Consider the following 15,309-nt stretch of genomic DNA (forward strand, 5'->3'; position numbering starts at 1 on the left):
TAGGGTTGAAGAGGCAGGATCAAGATACAGGAGGGAGAAAGATTTAGCAGAAGGGAGAGATGATAGGATAGAAGAGGAGAGAGAGAGCGACGGTGCATGACCATCTGGGTAGGGGCTGTCTGGGTAGGGTTGGAGGAAAGGGAGACAGAAAATGAAACAAAGTAGTGATCAGAGACCTGGAGGGGGGTTGCAGTGAGATTAGTAGGGCGAACAGCCTCTAGTAAAGAGGAGGTCAAGCGTATTGCCTGCCTTGTGACTTGGAGGGGACTGGGAAAAGGTGAGGTCAAAAGAGGCAAGAAATAAATCAAAGGCAGATTGAAGTCACCAAGTATGAAGAAACACACACAACTAGTTACACACAGTGCTTTTAACATACAATTGTGCATGTTCATGTATACAGTAATTAGTATTCAACATGTCATCACCTGGGATTTGAACTCACAACCTATTGGTTTAATGGCGTACCAATCTTTCTGTTACGCCACCATGTCTGTGTTAATTGCCCGTTCATCTCAATATTCTCTCATCATTGATTTGATTTGCTTATTGAAGCATCTTTAGGTTTTTCTGTATAGTTGTCTAATGTTGGTGGGGCATTTTAGTCTGTTTTAATGTTACTCCTTAATCACTATGAGAAATAAAATAGTTTTTCTTGAGTGTACTTTTAACAGAGCTGAGATTTACTTTGAAGTGCAAAGTGTAGCAATACAGGTGAAATCAGTTATGGACAGACAGGGCAGCGTAGCAGGAAGAGTGGAATGCTGTGAACCAATAAGTTGTGAGTTCAAATCCTAGGTGAGGACATGATTAATACTAATTACTGTATAAATGAACATGCACGATGTATGTCAAATATGTAAGTTGAAAACACTATGTTAAAAGCACTGTGTGTAACTAGTTCCACAGCCTTTTCTGCTGGTAAAACATGCCAAAATAATAATTTATAGTTGAGACAAATTGAACAAACACATCATTTTAAGTTGACATAATTTTTGCCTACGTTTTCTCATGTTGGAGCTAAGTTTGGGCCAACTAATTTTTTTTAATCCAGGTAACACTTTGACTGACAAGTTAAGTAAAAAAAAAAAAAAAAAAGGCAGTGGAACCAGTTTATACCACTTAATAATATTTAGTTGAAACAACTAGATTTTTGATTTTTTTTTTTACAGTGTATTCTAGCCCTATATAGTCACATCACAGTGTCTTGTCTCGTCTATGCAGGCTGACAGTGTTCGTCGGGGCCACGGTGTAGAGCCCAGTCGAATCCCCGTCCCTCACCACCTGTTCGTCAGCCTGAAGAGCTTCACCCACAACACCATGGGTGAAGACACAGACGTCTTCTTCTCCCTCTACGACCTCAGGGAGGGGAAACAGATCAGGTAAAAGGGATGCTAGAGTTTCGTGCTACAAAATGGTTGTGGTGGAACTGGTCTGGCTACATGAACAACCGGAGGAGGTGACAGCTATCAGACAAAAAGGGATCCTAGAGTTTTCCGGTGTGCTAGAATGATGGTGGTTTGGATCCGTTCACGGTTCACCGGGGCCTGTTCCCCTGTACAACCTGAGAGAGGGCAAGCAGAATCAGGTGATGGAGTGGAAATATAGAAGAGGTTATGGAACACTGCATCTCTGTTTTTGGAGAAAAAAAAACTCCTTTCTGTGTTCCTATAGCATGCATTAAGAAATGAAAACATGTGCTCCACTTTATATTTTATTTGCTGTTAAAAGTAGTCAACGTCAACATCAATGGAGTGAATCAAAGTGTTTATGAATTTGGATTGTTTCCTCTTATCCATTTAGCCGTTTACATTAAAAACAGTTAAGTAATTTGCATTCGCTTAAAACCTCTTTCAGTATACATTTCACTGACAATTAGTCCCTGATGTTGAACTAGCAGTACAGTAATGATGTAATGAATAATGAATAGTTTTGCTAATGGGGCTAATAAATAATGTATTATTGTTTTAATGATCGTAAAATATAATGAATAGCTAATGTATATAATGAGATTGATGTAGGGCAGTGTGTGTGTGTGTGTGTGTGTGTGTGTGTGAGTGTATGTGTGTATGTGTGTGTGTGTGTGTGTGTGTGTGTGAATGTGTATGTGTGTGTGTGTGTGTGTGTGTGTGTGTGTGTGTGTGTGTGTGCTGCAGCATTATAATATTGCATGTGTCTCACAGCTGGATAGTGCAGCTCTGCTGAGGACTTTCTTCTCTAGGGGTAGAGAGACAGGAAATGAGCACTAGCAGGGGGGAGATAGGGGGAGGTAGAGAGGAGGAGGGGGAGGCAGGGGGAGATAGGAGAGGTAGAGAGGAGGATGGGGAGGCAGGGGGGAGATAGGGGGAGGTAGAGATGAGGAGGGGGGAGGCAGGGGGAGATAGGGGGAGGTAGAGAGGAGGAGGGGGAGGCAGGGGGAAGATAGGGGGAGGTAGAGAGGAGGAGGGGGAGGCAGGGGGAGATAGGGGGAGGTAGAGAGGAGGAGGGGGAGGCAGGGGGAGATAGGGGGAGGTAGAGAGGAGGAGGGGGAGGCAGGGGGGAGATAGGGGGAGGTAGAGAGGAGGAGGGGGGCAGGGGGAGAAAGGGGGAGGTAGAGAGGAGGAGGGGGAGGCAGGGGGAGATAGGGGGAGGTAGAGAGGAGGAGGGGGAGGCAGGGGGAGATAGGAGAGGTAGAGAGGAGGAGGGGGAGGCAGGGGGGAGATAGGGGGAGGTAGAGAGGAGGAGGGGGAGGCAGGGGGAGATAAGGGGAGGTAGAAAGGAGGAGGGGGGAGGCAAGGGGGGAGATAGGGGGAGGTAGAGAGGAGGAGGGGGGGCAGGGGGAGATAGGGGGAGGTAGAGAGGAGAAGGGGGGAGGCAGGGGGAGATAGGGGAGGTAGAGAGGAGGAGGGGGAGGCAGAGGGGAGATAGGGGGAGGTAGAGAGGAGGAGGGGGAGGCAGGGGGGAAAAAAGTATTTAGTCAGCCACCAATTGTGCAAGTTCTCCCACTTAAAAATATGAGAGAGGCCTGTAATTTTCATCATAGGTACACGTCAACTATAAAAAATTCCTGAAAATCACATTGTAGGATTTTTAATGAATTTATTTGCAAATTATGTTGGAGAATAAGTATTTGGTCAATAACAAAAGTTTCTCAATACTTTGTTATATACCCTTTGTTGGCAATGACACAGGTCAAACGTTTTCTGTAAGTCTTCACAAGGTTTTCACACACTGTTGATGGTATTTTGGCCCATTCCTCCATGCAGATCTCCTCTAGAGCAGTGATGTTTTGGGGCTGTCGCTGGGCAACACAGACTTTCAACTCCCTCCAAAGATTTTCTATGGGGTTGAGATCTGGAGACTGGCTAGGCCACTCCAGGACCTTGGAAATGCTTCTTACGAAGCCACTCCTTCGTTGCCCGGGCGGTGTGTTTGGGATCATTGTCATGCTGAAAGACCCAGCCACGTTTCATCTTCAATGTCCTTGCTGATGGAAGGAGTTTTTCACTCAAAATCTCACGATACATGGCCCCATTCATTCTTTCCTTTACACGGATCAGTCGTCCTGGTCCCTTTGCAGAAAAACAGCCCCAAAGCATGATGTTTCCACCCCCATGCTTCACAGTAGGTATGGTGTTCTTTGGATGCAACTCAGCATTCTTTGTCCTCCAAACACGACGAGTTGAGTTTTTACCAAAAAGTTATATTTTCTTTTCATCTGACCATATGACATTCTCCCAATCCTCTTCTGGATCATCCAAATGCACTCTAGCAAACTTCAGACGGGCCTGGACATGTACTGGCTTAAGCAGGGGGACACGTCTGGCACTGCAGGATTTGAGTCCCTGGCGGCGTAGTGTGTTACTGATGGTAGGATTTGTTACTTTGGTCCCAGCTCTCTGCAGGTCATTCACTAGGTCCCCCCGTGTGGTTCTGGGATTTTTGCTCACCGTTCTTGTGATCATTTTGACCCCACGGGGTGAGATCTTGCGTGGAGCCCCAGATCGAGGGAGATTATCAGTATGTCTTCCATTTCCTAATAATTGTTCCCACAGTTGATTTCTTCAAACCAAGCTGCTTACCTATTGCAGATTCAGTCTTCCCAGCCTGGTGCAGGTCTACAATTTTGTTTCTTGGGTCCTTTGACAGCTCTTTGGTCTTGGCCATAGTGGAGTTTGGAGTGTGACTGTTTGAGGTTGTGGACAGGTGTCTTTTATACTGATAACAAGTTCAAACAGGTGCCATTAATACAGGTAACGAGTGGAGGACAGAGGAGCCTCTTAAAGAAGAAGTTACAGGTCTGTGAGAGCCAGAAATCTTGCTTGTTTGTAGGTGACCAAATACTTATTTTCCACCATAATTTGCAAATAAATTCATAAAAAATTCTACAATGTGATTTTCTGGATTTTTTTTCTCAATTTGTCTGTCATAGTTGACGTGTACCTATGATGAAAATTACAGGCCTCTCTCATCTTTTTAAGTGGGAGAACTTGCACAATTGGTGGCTGACTAAATACTTTTTTCCCCCACTGTACATATACCTCCTCTTTCCTCTCTGCTTAAGGAGACCTGTCCAGTTGGCTTGACCTTGATAACCTGTTGTCATGTGTGTGCGTGCGTGCGTGCGTGCGTGCGTGCGCGTGTATGTGGCAGCCTCTGTTCTGAAGGATGAAGTGATAAAGATATTCAGTATTTTGAAATGGAGTCTGTCACTGAGGAGATCACACTACATCATCCCTCTGGAATATTGACGTGTATTTGTCATCGTTCAGAACCCTGTAGAGGGATGAAAAAACAACAACAAAGCTTATAGTGAGAGGAAGATTTACTGTTCCTGTGATTCTGGGAACGCTGGTCTCTGGACGAGTTCTGGTGGATGGGGGCTGCCAAAAACACAGTGTGTGTGTATTCTGAGGAAGTTCCTTTCAGTCTCCCGGGAACAGACAGACAGGCTCAGATTCCTCACACTAATCTGGCTCCATGAAGATGTTTGCCTAGAGACCAAAGGAGTGCCGGTAGTTTTATAGTTTCCATGGAGTATTAGTTACCAAGGAGTCATATTTAAATCAATGTGGGCTGAAGTATATCTTTCTTTGTCAAATCTCTATTCTCTCTCCTCTCCTCTCCTCTCCTCTCCTCTCCTCTCCTCTCTCCTCTCCTCTCCTCTCCTCTCCTCTCCTCTCCTCTCCTCTCCTCTCCTCTCCTCCTCTCTCCTCTCCTCTCCTCTCCTCCCTCTGTTTATGACAGAACTATAACTGCAGTCCCTCCCACTCACAACCTGTCCATGTGCTAGCCCTGCGTAGGCTGAGAGGGCAGCCGGAAACAAGAATGTTCTTATTTTTATCCAACCAATATCCCCCTCACATATTTCCTGTATGTGGTTGTTATAGCAACGCTAGAACATGGAGTTTTGCTGTAGCTGTTGTGGTTGTTATAGTAACGCTAGAGCATAGAGTTCTGCTGTAGCTGTTGTGGTTGTTATAGTAACGCTAGAACATGGAGTTCTGCTGTAGCTGTTGTGGTTGTTATAGTAACGCTAGAGCATAGAGTTCTGCTGTATCTGCTGTGGTTGTTATAGTAACGCTAGAACATGGAGTTCTGCTGTAGCTGTTGTGGTTGTTATAGTAACGCTAGAACATGGAGTTCCTCTGTATCTGTTGTGGTTGTTATAGTAACACTAGAGCATAGAGTTATGCTGTAGCTGTTGTGGTTGTTATAGTAACACTAGAGCATAGAGTTATGCTGTATCTGTTGTGGTTGTCATAGTAACGCTAGAACATGGAGTTCTGCTGTAGCTGTTGTGGTTGTTATAGTAACACTAGAGCATAGAGTTATGCTGTATCTGTTGTGGTTGTCATAGTAACGCTAGAACATGGAGTTCTGCTGTAGCTGTTGTGGTTGTTATAGTAACACTAGAGCATGGAGTTCCTCTGTATCTGTTGTGGTTGTTATAGTAACGCTAGAGCATAGAGTTCTGCTGTATCTGTTGTGGTTGTTATAGTAACGCTAGAACATGGAGTTCTGCTGTAGCTGTTGTGGTTGTTATAGTAATGCTAGAACATGGAGTTCCTCTGTATATGTTGTGGTTGTTATAGTAACACTAGAGCATAGAGTTATGATGTAGCTGTTGTGGTTGTTATAGTAACGCTAGAACATGGAGTTCTGCTGTAGCTGTTGTGGTTGTTATAGTAACGCTATAACATGGAGTTCTGCTGTAGCTGTTGTGGTTGTTATAGTAACGCTAGAACATGGAGTTCCTCTGTATCTGTTGTGGTTGTTATAGTAACACTAGAGCATAGAGTTATGCTGTAGCTGTTGTGGTTGTTATAGTAACACTAGAACATGGAGTTCTGCTGTAGCTGTTGTGGTTGTTATAGTAACGCTATAACATGGAGTTCTGCTGTAGCTGTTGTGGTTGTTATAGTAACGCTAGAACATGGAGTTCCGCTGTATCTGTTGTGGTTGTTATAGTAACGCTAGAGCATTGGAGTTCCTCTGTAGCTGTTGAATTCTCATAGTTTTATTGGAAAATGAATATACGCGTGCACGCACACATATACACGCACACATGCACGCACACATACACACACACACACACACACACACACACACACACACACACACACACACACACACACACACACACACACACACACACACACACACACACACACACACATACATACACACACACACACTCTTCAGCACCACAACAATACTCTATGATTGAAATAATCCCTAGTTCCTTCCCTCTGCCTATTCTCCTAGCTCCCTTGTTTTACACACAGGGATGATGTCATTGTAAACTCAGATTTTATTAGCGTCCAACAAAACATCTCATATGACCTTCAGTTTTTATTAAAACAATGTCTCCATTGAACCCAGACTGTAAATATCACTGCTCTCCAGGTCACTGTGCACAACTCACTGCACCCTCACCTGTGATTGGGTAAAGCTACATTCAGAAACCTCTCTGAATTTTCTGTGCAAACAAACAATGTGTAATGGAAATAATATCCTGATTATGGCATCAAGTCTGAACGTTACCCATTTTCCAAACTGGAAATGTTTAGATACTGCATGTATGCTAATCCTTCTGTATCGTTTGATCTTGTATTGTTTCAATAGTCTCATTTTAGCTGAGCGCTGAGCGGTGGGCGTCTTCATATCCCTCCCCTGAGGAAGACATTTGAGAGCACCTGCACTCTGAAAGCAGACTTTAGCAGGCAGCCAGCTTTGATGAATGTGCTGTAGTGCGGTTTGGGGTGTGCGTCTGAAATGGCCCCTATTCCCTATAAATCCCCCACAGGAGCTCTGATCAAAAGAAGGGCACTCGGTAATAGGGGACCATTTTGGATGCACACTTCAAACCACACACACTACAGCACATTCATCAAAGTCTGCTCTCAGAGTGCAGGTGCTGGGACTCGGACTCTGTATCATGTTCCCCACAGCTCTCACTCCCCTGGGGATGAGATATTCTCCATACCTCAGCCAGCTACCTTAGAGCACTTCTAAACTACTTCCATTTATCAGCCTGGCTAAACACCTGCACACTATAGCTAGCTTACCCCAGAGTGCTAGTTCAACTTCAAACTAAGTATGTTATTAACATGCAGTTACTTCTTGCACTTAGAGCACAGGAGGGTTGGTGGCACCTTAATTAGGGAGGACGGGCTCGTGGTAATTGCTGGAGAAGAATGTGTGGAATGGTTTCCAATACAACGCCATTCCATTCGCTCCGTTCCAGCCATTACTGTGAGCTGTCCTCCCCTTCAGCAGCCCCCACTGATTTAGAGCAATTGTTAAAGAAAAAGCAGCTTTTCTTTTGAACAATATTTTACTGTAAACGAATTGGCAACAGACTTTCAGCACACTTATAGGGAAGGACATTCAACAAGCACGGCACTTACACAAATGACTGACGATTGGCTGAGAGAAATTGACGATGCAAATATTGTGGAAGCTGTTTTGTTAGACTTCAGTGTGGCTTTTGACATTATTGATCATAGTCTGCTGCTGGAAAAACGTACAGTGTGATTGAATCATTATTATTTAAGTTCATTATCATTTCTACACACGTTCTAACTGGTTTAAGTCGTTTATGTTCAGACTGGAGTATTATTTCATGTAAAAATATACACTACCAGTAAAAAGTTTGGACACACCTACTCATTCCAGGGTTTTTCTTTATTTGTACTATTTTCTACAATGTAGAATAATAGTGAAGACATCAAAACTATGAAATAACACATATGGAATCATGTAGTAACCAAAAAAGTGATAGTCCCACTAAGTCCAAACCAGATGGGATGGCATATCGCTGCAGAATGCTGTGATAGCCATGCTGGTTAAGTGTACCTTGAATTCAAAATAAATCACAGACAGTGTCACCAGCAAAGCACCCCCACACCATAACACCTCCTCCTCCATGCTTTACGGTGGGAACTACACATGCGGAGATCATCCGTTCACCCACACCGCGTCTCACAAAGCCACAGCAGTTGGAACCAAAAATCTCAAATTTGGACTCCAGACCAAAGGACAAATTTCCACCGGTCTAATGTCCATTGCTCGTGTTTCTTGAATAAAGCCAGTGTGTCTATGTATGCGGACGACTCAACACTATACACGTCAGCTGCTATAGCGAGTGAAATCACTACAACACTTAACAAAGAGCTGCAGTTAGTTTCAGAATGGGTGGCAAGGAATACGTTAGTCCTAAATATTTCAAAAACTATAAGCATTGTATTTGGGACAAATCATTCACTAAACCCTAAATCTCAGAACAGGGCAGCACGGCTGGCCCTTAAATTGAATTTTCCCTCATGGGACAACATGCAATTTATCCGGCTGTGATTAATGGTGCCCCACGGAGCACGCAAACGTAACATGATAGCAGGCGATGGATGATTCAAGTTTCTCCTGGATAATAAATAAATAGGATAGAATAGATAGAATATATAGGCTAGTAGCTTGCTGTTGGTGTGTAGATTAATATATAGGCTAGTAGCTTGCTGTTGGTGTGTAGATTAATAGATAGGCTAGTGGCTTGCTCATTTGGCGACATTTATATTGTGCTGATGGTTTGTCCTTACTGGACCCAACAGACAATATCTGGTGTGTAAACATAAACCTTGTGGGTGTCGTCTCCTTTTAGATCGGCTGTCTTTGTCTCTGTGAGTCACGAGGAGCTGCAGCATGCAGACATAATATTAATAAGAAATAAAAAATGGAAGATGTTGTGACCATCGCAGCCCAGCATCCCACCCCCATGACTCAGACGGTTGCATTGAGTTTGTGTGTGTGTGTGTGTGTGTGTGTGTGTGTGTGTGTGTGTGTGTGTGTGTGTGTGTGTGTGTGTGTGTGTGTGTGTGTGTGTGTGTGTGTGTGTGTGTGTGTGTGTGTGTGTGTGTGTGTGTGTGTGTGTGTGTGTGTGTGTGTGTGTGTGTGTGTGTGTGTGTGTGTGTGTGTGTGTATTTCAGACATTACATATAGTATTTGCATATAAGATTTATACATTTGGGCTCATTACATTTTTTATGGATTGAATAATTCATTGTTATCAAAAAGCTGAATATAAAGCTGAATATATAATGTGATAATATACTGTTTTCCTTAGATGGTCTCTGTCTGTTTTGCGATGCAGTTGTTTATAATACTGTTAGTACTGTGGCCAGTTAGCAGTGCACCATTTATGTGTCTCTGTTTGTCATTTCAGTGAGAAGTTTATGGTGAGACTGAACAAGAATGAAGGTCTCAAGAACCCAGACAAGGTTGATCGTTGGTGTGCTCTGTTCACGGTAAGCTGTCCAAACAAACACACACACACACACACACACACACACACACACACACACACACACACACACACACACATAGTAAACTATACATATAAACAAACACAAACACACAAACACACACACGCAGTAAACTGTACATACAAACAAACACACACATTTTTTATGATCATCAAACAATCGTTCACATAATGGTAATGGGGTTTATTATCTCTGACATCACTAACACACGTGTTCACCTCTTTACTGTGCAGGATTTAAGCAATAAGGACATGAAGCGGGACCTGTATATCGTTTCACAAGTCATCAGAACCGGTAAGCTACTCTTTCTTGGATGTTCAATGGCCGTGTCACAAATGTCACCATATTCCCAATATAGTGCATTACTTTTGACCAGGGCTCTAAGGGCCCTATGTAGTGCACTTTATACTGTAGTATATTATTATTATTATTATTATTATTAGTATATATTAGTATATATTATTCACTGTAGGGAATAAGGTGCCATTTTGGTCTCAGTGAAGCAGAACACAGAGACAGTAAAGCAGTACACTGTTTTAGGTTTCTTAATTTGAGGAAATGGGCTCGTGTCACCTGCTGTGTCCCCAGCATCTCAAGTGGCCTGACTTGTGTTAACTCTGCACTGTGTCATCTCTCTGGTTGGCTCTAAGGGCTCTTTTTCTCCTTCTATCATACGTTTTGTAGTCCTACATCTATCTGTAAATTCAATGTTTTATACAAAGCATTCAGAGTCATCCGTCCCACTGATTCTCTTCCTCTGTTAAGTTACTCCAGTATCTTAGTACAGTTCTTCCTCTGGCTCTTTGTCTTACAGATCTACAGATTCCGAATCTTAATTTGACCCAGTTTCTAACACAGAACAATTATCCTGCAGCAACATGAAATGTGAATTATTATCTGGATTATAATTAATGGATGTTTTTTGTAGCGGTTGATATATTTTTTTGTTAGGGCAAATCAAGTCTGAAATTTCAAAGTGGAAATTACAAACTTCAGAAGCTTTTTTAATAGTGCTGAGTGATTAGTGATTTTTGAGGTCAGTTCGGGTTTGGTTCGATTATTTAAAAAATAATTACGGTTTTCGATTTCGTTTTTTTACATTAAATGCACGATGCATTATGTGGGTTGAATTCTGTAACTACACAGAGTGTCATGACTTCCGCCGAGGCTGCCTCCCCTCCTTGTTCGGGCAGGTTTCGGCGTTCGTCGTCACCGGCTTACTAGCTGCTGCTGATCCATTTATCATCACTCCACTTGTCTTGTCCAATTTATCACACACACCTGGTCCTTATCCCCAATTAGTCATTGTATAAGTGTTCCCTGTGCTTCCTTGTCTGTGTGGGTGATTGTTTGTAGTGAGCTGTGTGTAGCTCGGTTGAGCTACCCTTACCTCGTTGTTGCCAGGGTAGATATTTCCCCTGTGCCTGAGTTTTGTTGTCGCATGCTTGCGCAACTGTTTATCGACGGAATGACTCCTTCTATCACACACATCACACAGAGTAAAACAATTCATTCAAGTTCCATGATGGTAGTGACTGCCCATTACTGCTTATCACTTATTAACCATCATTTATTCACATTACTTTCCTTTAATAAAATATTTCAGTTGTTGTGTATATAACATTTGTTTTATTTTATTTTATTTTATTTATTAGGATCTCCATTAGCGGACGCCAATGGCGACAGCTAGACTTACTGGGGTCCGACACATAACGAAAAATACATTACAGACAAAAGACTTGGTGGAGAGGCGTTGTGCCGTGAGGTGTTGCTATATTTGTTTTTTGAAACCAGGTTTGCTGTTCACTTGCGCTATATAAGATGGAAGGGAGTTCCATGCACTCATGGCTCTGTATAATACTGTACGTGTCCTTGAATTTGTTCTGGACCTGGGGGACTGTGAAAAGACCCCTGGTGGTATGTCTGGTGGGGTAAGTGTGTGTGTCAGTGCTGTGTGTAAATTGACTGTACAAACATTTTTGAATTTCCAACACATTAATGTTTCTTATAAAAACCAGAAGTGACGCAGTCAGTCTTTTCTGAACTCTTAGCCAAGAGAGACTGGCATGCATATTATTTATATCAGCCCTCTGATTACAATGAAGAGCAAGACGTGCCGCTCTGGTCTGGGCCAGCTGCAGCTTAACTAGGTCTTTGCAGCACTTGACCACATGACTGGACAATATAAGAGAAGACAAAACTAGAGCCTGCAGGAGTTGCTTTGTGGAGTGTGGTGTCAAAAAAGCAGAGCATCTTTTTATTACGGACAGACCTCTCCCCATCTTTACAACCATTGAACCTATATGTTTTAACCATGACAGTTTACAGTCTAAGGTAACACCAAGTAATTTAGTCTCCTCAACTTGTTCAACAGCCATTCATTAACAGATTCAGCTGAGGTCTAGAACTAAAAATACAATGCTCTTAGTTTTAGAGATGTTCAGGACCAGTGTATTACTGGTCACTCATTCCAAACCAGACCGCAACTCTTTAAGGGTTTCAGTGACTTCATTAGCTGTGGTTGCTGATGCGTATATGGTATACATGGACACACATGCTTTGTTTAATGCCAGGCATTTGTGTCAGTGCAGTACATTGTGAGTGCCCTTCTCTATAAGCATGCTGAAAGTATGTTGTTCATTTGTTTACAGAGACATAGCATTGTATTTGGTCGAACACCATTTTTTTTCAACTGTTTGCTAAGAGCTGGCAGCAAGCTGATTGGTTGGCTGTTAGAACCAGTAAAGGCCGCTTTACCACTCTTGGGTAGCGGAATGACTTTGACTTCCCTCCAGGCCTGAGGACAAATACTTTCCTCTAGGCTCAGATTAAAGATATGACAAATAGAAGTGACTATAGAGTCAGCTACCATCCTCAGTAGCTTTCCATCTATGTTGTCAATGTCAGGAGGTTTGTCATTATTGATCAACCACACTAACTTTACAAAATTCAAACTTACAATGCTTTTCTTTCATTATTAGTTTTTTATGTATGAGTACGATGGCTCACTGTTCATTGTTGGCATTTCCTGCCTAAGTTTGCCCACTTTGCCACTTAAGTAATCATCAGAATAATTGGTCACATCAAATGGTTTGTGATCAATAAGCCATCTGATTCGATGACAAAATGGAGTTGAATTTGTCTTTCTGCCCATAATTTCATTCCAAGTACTCCAAAGTGATTTTAGATCATCTATCGTGGCTTCATAATACCGTTTCTTTCTTTCTTTCTTCTTTTTGTTGTGTTTAGTCTCATTTCTCAATTTGCAGTAAGTCAGCCAGTCAGATGTGCAGCCAGACTTATTAGCCAGTCTGTAGATTACTTTATTATTTCATTCCAAGTCATCATCTCATCTCTATAGAGCTGCAGCCTATGCTGTCTGACTAAATCACTATTTTAGTAGTTCTTCAAAGTAAATAAGGCATACTTTTTATGACTGACTGCTGAATATCAACTATCAATCACTTAGATCATGTATTATCAGGTAGAGATACCTCATGAAGTAACTGCTCTCTATCCCTCAATGAAATGCAATTCCAATAATTGAACCGACATTGGTCAATTAGTTGTTTAATTTCAGGGAATTGCTCAGCACTACTTTTTAAACCTCGAATACACAGTTACTCCTTAGACAACAGGATGATCAAATTAACATACAGTATATTGTAGTTCCTGTGTTACTCTCAGAATCTCACAAAGCTTTTCCTCTACTGTCTGCTCAGACCCAGGTGATGTTTAGGCTATGACAGGCAGACAGACAGACAGACAGACAGACAGACAGACAGACAGACAGACAGACAGACAGACAGACAGACAGACAGACAGACAGGCAGACAGGCAGACAGACAAAATACTGCAACACACGCACACAGACAGACTAACTGCTGTGACCACAGAGCAGATGCTGTCACTGCTGTGTGTTCTGTGTTCCCCTTCACACCTTCAGACAGGACTATTAATGTTATAGACACACTTTCAGACAGGACTATTAATGTTATAGACACACCTTCAGACTGGACTACCCATGTTATAGACACACCTTCAGACAGGACTATTAATGTTATAGACACACCTTCAGACAGGACTACCCATGTTATAGACACACCTTCAGACAGGACTATTAATGTTATAGACACACCTTCAGACAGGACTATTAATGTTACAGACACACCTTCAGACAGGACTATTAATGTTATTGACACACCTTCAGACATGACTATTAATGTTATACACACTCAGATAGGCATAGTTACGTTTGTTTGTCTAGCTAGTTTCACAGCTAGCATATTCACACAGGGTTATTTACGTGTGAGTGTATCATGTTTGTCATGCTAATGTTTAACCGTATGATGTGATTGAGATAAGGTATCGTCTCTGTGTGTGTGTGTGTGTGTGTGTGTGTGTGTGTGTGTGTGTGTCTGTGTGCAGGTCGGATGCTGCTGAATGACTCTAAGAAGGGTCCCCCCCACGTCCAGTACAGAAGGCCATACGGCTGTGCGGTGTTGGCCATGAGTGATGTACTACAGACCATCTCAGAACTGAAGGAGGAGAAGGACTTCGTTCTCAAAGTCTACACGTGAGTAGCGTACAAACACATACTTGCACGCACACGCTTGAGGCACGCATTGCACATATATTACGCGTACACACACACACACAAAAAAAACAAATTGTACTCGCTGTATATTTCTATATTGCCATTGTTGTATTTTTAAACAGACTCCAGTCACGTCCTGATAGCCATCCACCATTAGACTCAGACATATTAGAATAGGAAAAACACTTGTAATACTGATCGCCTACACAATATTCCCCATCAGCAATGAACAACTAATGATAAACTCCTTCTGGCCATAGAGAAATCAACGTGTTAACATTGTGAAGCGATTATGCCTTATGTTAAAGCAATCTGGTTGCATTTGTTTTGAGGAGAATGTGCATTTGTAAGGCTTTTGTCATTGGAAAAATGCAATCACAACAGAAATGGCTGTGTCTTGCTCTGTTGGGCTCATTAGCCCCTTATGCTTCCCCGTCACACAGTCTAATGTGTTTACTATGGAAATGAGGCAGAAGTTGAACGCTGAAGAAGTCAGAATAGAAAACTCACTAACTATGGAGCTGCTTGCTGTTAATGTTTCATTCTCCTTACTCATTTTCCACAAGTGAAATTGAACTTGACTGTTAAGCATTAAGGTTATGAAAGCACATTGTAATAAATGTTGATATAGCTATGTTTTTTAAAATATGTTTTATTTATTTATTTAACCCTTATTTAACTAGGCAAGTCAGTTAAGAACAAATTCTTATTAACAATGACGGCCTACCAAAAGGCAAAAGTCCTCCTGCGGGGACGGGGGCTGGGATTAAAAACATAAAAAATAAATATAGGACCAAACACACATCACAACAAGAGAGACACCACAACACTACATAAAGAGAGACACCACAACACTACATAAAGAGAGACACCACAACACTACATAAAGAGAGACACCACAACACTACATAAAGA

The 15,309-nt window shown here is 42.3% G+C and overlaps 1 protein-coding gene across 1 annotated transcript in view; it reads left to right on the forward strand.

The window, feature by feature from the left end:
• LOC121577920 (dedicator of cytokinesis protein 3) overlaps positions 1-15,309 on the forward strand; it is a 255,676-nt gene that overhangs the window by 128,794 nt on the left and 111,573 nt on the right. The window contains exons 9-12 of the mRNA XM_045224098.1: positions 1,222-1,379; positions 9,698-9,779; positions 10,031-10,091; positions 14,226-14,373. Of these exons, the coding sequence (XP_045080033.1) occupies positions 1,222-1,379; positions 9,698-9,779; positions 10,031-10,091; positions 14,226-14,373 (449 nt within the window). The remainder of the gene's footprint in view (positions 1-1,221; positions 1,380-9,697; positions 9,780-10,030; positions 10,092-14,225; positions 14,374-15,309) is intronic.

Source organism: Coregonus clupeaformis, chromosome 12 (assembly GCF_020615455.1).
Source record: "Coregonus clupeaformis isolate EN_2021a chromosome 12, ASM2061545v1, whole genome shotgun sequence".
NCBI lineage: Eukaryota > Metazoa > Chordata > Actinopteri > Salmoniformes > Salmonidae > Coregonus > Coregonus clupeaformis.